The sequence below is a fragment of the Chelonia mydas genome, chromosome 2 (assembly GCF_015237465.2).
Source record: "Chelonia mydas isolate rCheMyd1 chromosome 2, rCheMyd1.pri.v2, whole genome shotgun sequence".
Classification (NCBI taxonomy): Eukaryota; Metazoa; Chordata; order Testudines; family Cheloniidae; genus Chelonia; species Chelonia mydas.
Window position 1 is genome coordinate 82498568 of NC_057850.1, and position 2091 is coordinate 82500658.

A 2091-nucleotide genomic window follows, 5' to 3' on the forward strand; every position below is an offset into this window, starting at 1 on the left:
CAAGAAGTAATGGTCTCAAGTTGCAGTGGGGGAGATTTAGATTGGATATTAGGAAAAACTTTTTCACTAGGAGGGTGGTGAAACACTGGAATGCATTACCTAGGGAGGTGGTGGAATCTCCTTCCTTAGAAGTTTTTAAGGTCAGGCTTGACAAACCCCTGGCTGGGATGATTTAATTGGGGATCGGTCCTGCTTTGAGCAGGGGGTTGGACTAGATGACCTCCTGAGGTCCCTTCCTAACCTGATATTCTATGATTCTATGATTCCAACTTTGTATGTGGATAGTTCTCCCTCAAGAAGTTAGAAAATATTAGAAATCAAAAACAAGCAATTCATTTCTAAGCTTGCTGGGTAGGCATCTGCTAAGCAGATTTTCAGAGGGACTGAGCAACTCACACTCAAGTCAGCTCACCACTTCTGAAAATTCAAACTGTAAGTGTTTAGCAGATGCATGCTAAATGATACAGGACCAATGGCTTGAAAATGGGGTCATGAGCTACAAGGCCCTGACATCATCTTGTTAAGGAGCTGGGTAAATCCCTATGAATATCTAGCAAAGGCTTCAGTTTCACACAATTTTTAAGTGCAGACCTCTTTCACATTTTGAAACCTGCTGTGGATCTACATCTCCCTCCTGCCCCCTAACAATTTGTGCTTTAAATTATTTCAGGAAGCAGCAAGACAATTTGCAAGAAGTTGTAATGGTAGACTGTTCAATGCATAGTTATTTTATTAATTGTTTGATTTTTCTATAGACCATACCTTCCTAGCACTGGCAATGGAATCCCCATCACTGTTCTTTGCTCCTTCGTGCTGCTCTGTTCCATTGCCACTGTCTTTCCCCTCCCTTGGGCCAGCATCAGAGTTTCCTTGCTGGGGCTTCTGTTGGGAAGCTGAAACTATATGGGGCTTAAAAACATGAAAGAACTCTTCCCGAAACGCATATTTTTTCTTTAGCGTTGCTTCTGCTCTCTGTACTGCAGCTCCAGCAGAGTAAGTAATATCAACGGTTGAAGGAGCAACAAGATCCTCCGTAGAAGGGGCAGAAGAAACAGGAGCAACACGAGAAGCCGAGGGAGCAGGGTATTGGTGAGAGGGGCAAAGTTGGTATCCAGCCTTGTTGATGAAGGAAAGATGATCCAGTAGCCACCCAACTGACAGCTGATGCACCACAGACATCACATTCTCTCCTTTTCAAGGACAGTCTCTGAGAAATTGGAACTGAAATTCACACTGGCTTTCTACTTTAGATGTTTCCTATAATTAATACAAAAGCAGACTTAATAGAATTATTAAAGTGTATTAAAACAATGCCTAAAGTGTGCTAGGCATTTCAAATATACAGTCTGTTGCTGACCTCTACCATGCACTGTTAATAATTCTGCAGAAACTCCAGTGCTTTAAACTCCCTGGCCATAGTACTGTAACTATATGTCTATTTCTCAAGTGTCTCTATAAAATACAGACTAACTGCCTGTTGTAACATGCCACAATTCCCTACTCCATGATTATCCCTTTAGCTTAGCAGCTCTGACCGTTTTAGTTAAATTAGAGCTTGGGCTAGACAACCCCGGAGACAGGAATGCGCAAGTCTCCCTTTGAAAATAACGTGCCACGAATTCACACACAGCTTGGACAGACTTCTGCAACTTGCTGCGCGGGCTGGGGAGGGGGCTGATCCTGCAGCCCCCAGAGAGGGTGTCGGGTCACCTCCCACCTCGAAGGGTCAGGCGGGGCTGGTCCTGGGCAGCAGCGCCAATCACAGCCCGCTCGACACACACCCAGATTTTGTCCCGGCTCTTGCTAGGGCCTCGGCCCTCCAGCCACCCCGGGCCCGGCGGCACCTGCCCGTTTCTCCAGCCCGTGACCGAGGCAAGGCGCCGCGACAGCGCTTCCGGCCGTAGCTCGCAGCCCGCCCGGCGCCACCTCACGGCGGCACCGTGACTAGGGCGTGCGCAGCTCGGGGCCGGGCAGCGCCTTCTGGGGTGAGAGCGAGGCAGCTAGCGGGACCCCTGCTCAGGTCCCAGAGAAGCCCCATGGGGCCTGCCTGCGCGAGCCCCTCTTACTGGCCCCTCATTCTCGGACACTGAC

The 2091-nt window shown here is 48.6% G+C and overlaps 1 protein-coding gene across 6 annotated transcripts in view; it reads right to left on the minus strand.

Moving 5' to 3' along the window:
- Positions 1 to 2091, minus strand: part of METTL4 (methyltransferase 4, N6-adenosine) — a 29170-nt gene that overhangs the window by 26820 nt on the left and 259 nt on the right. For 3 of the 6 annotated variants that reach the window (XM_043538791.1, XM_007064889.3, XM_043538789.1), the window contains exon 2: positions 763 to 1257. In XM_043538791.1, coding sequence (XP_043394726.1) covers positions 763 to 1179 — 417 coding nt within the window. In that variant the 5' untranslated portion in view covers positions 1180 to 1257. Of the gene's footprint in view, positions 1 to 762; positions 1258 to 1357; positions 1567 to 1717; positions 1920 to 2091 lie in introns of those variants that run through there. The other 3 variants (XM_027827230.3, XM_027827231.3, XM_043538792.1) reach the window with 3 other exon arrangements.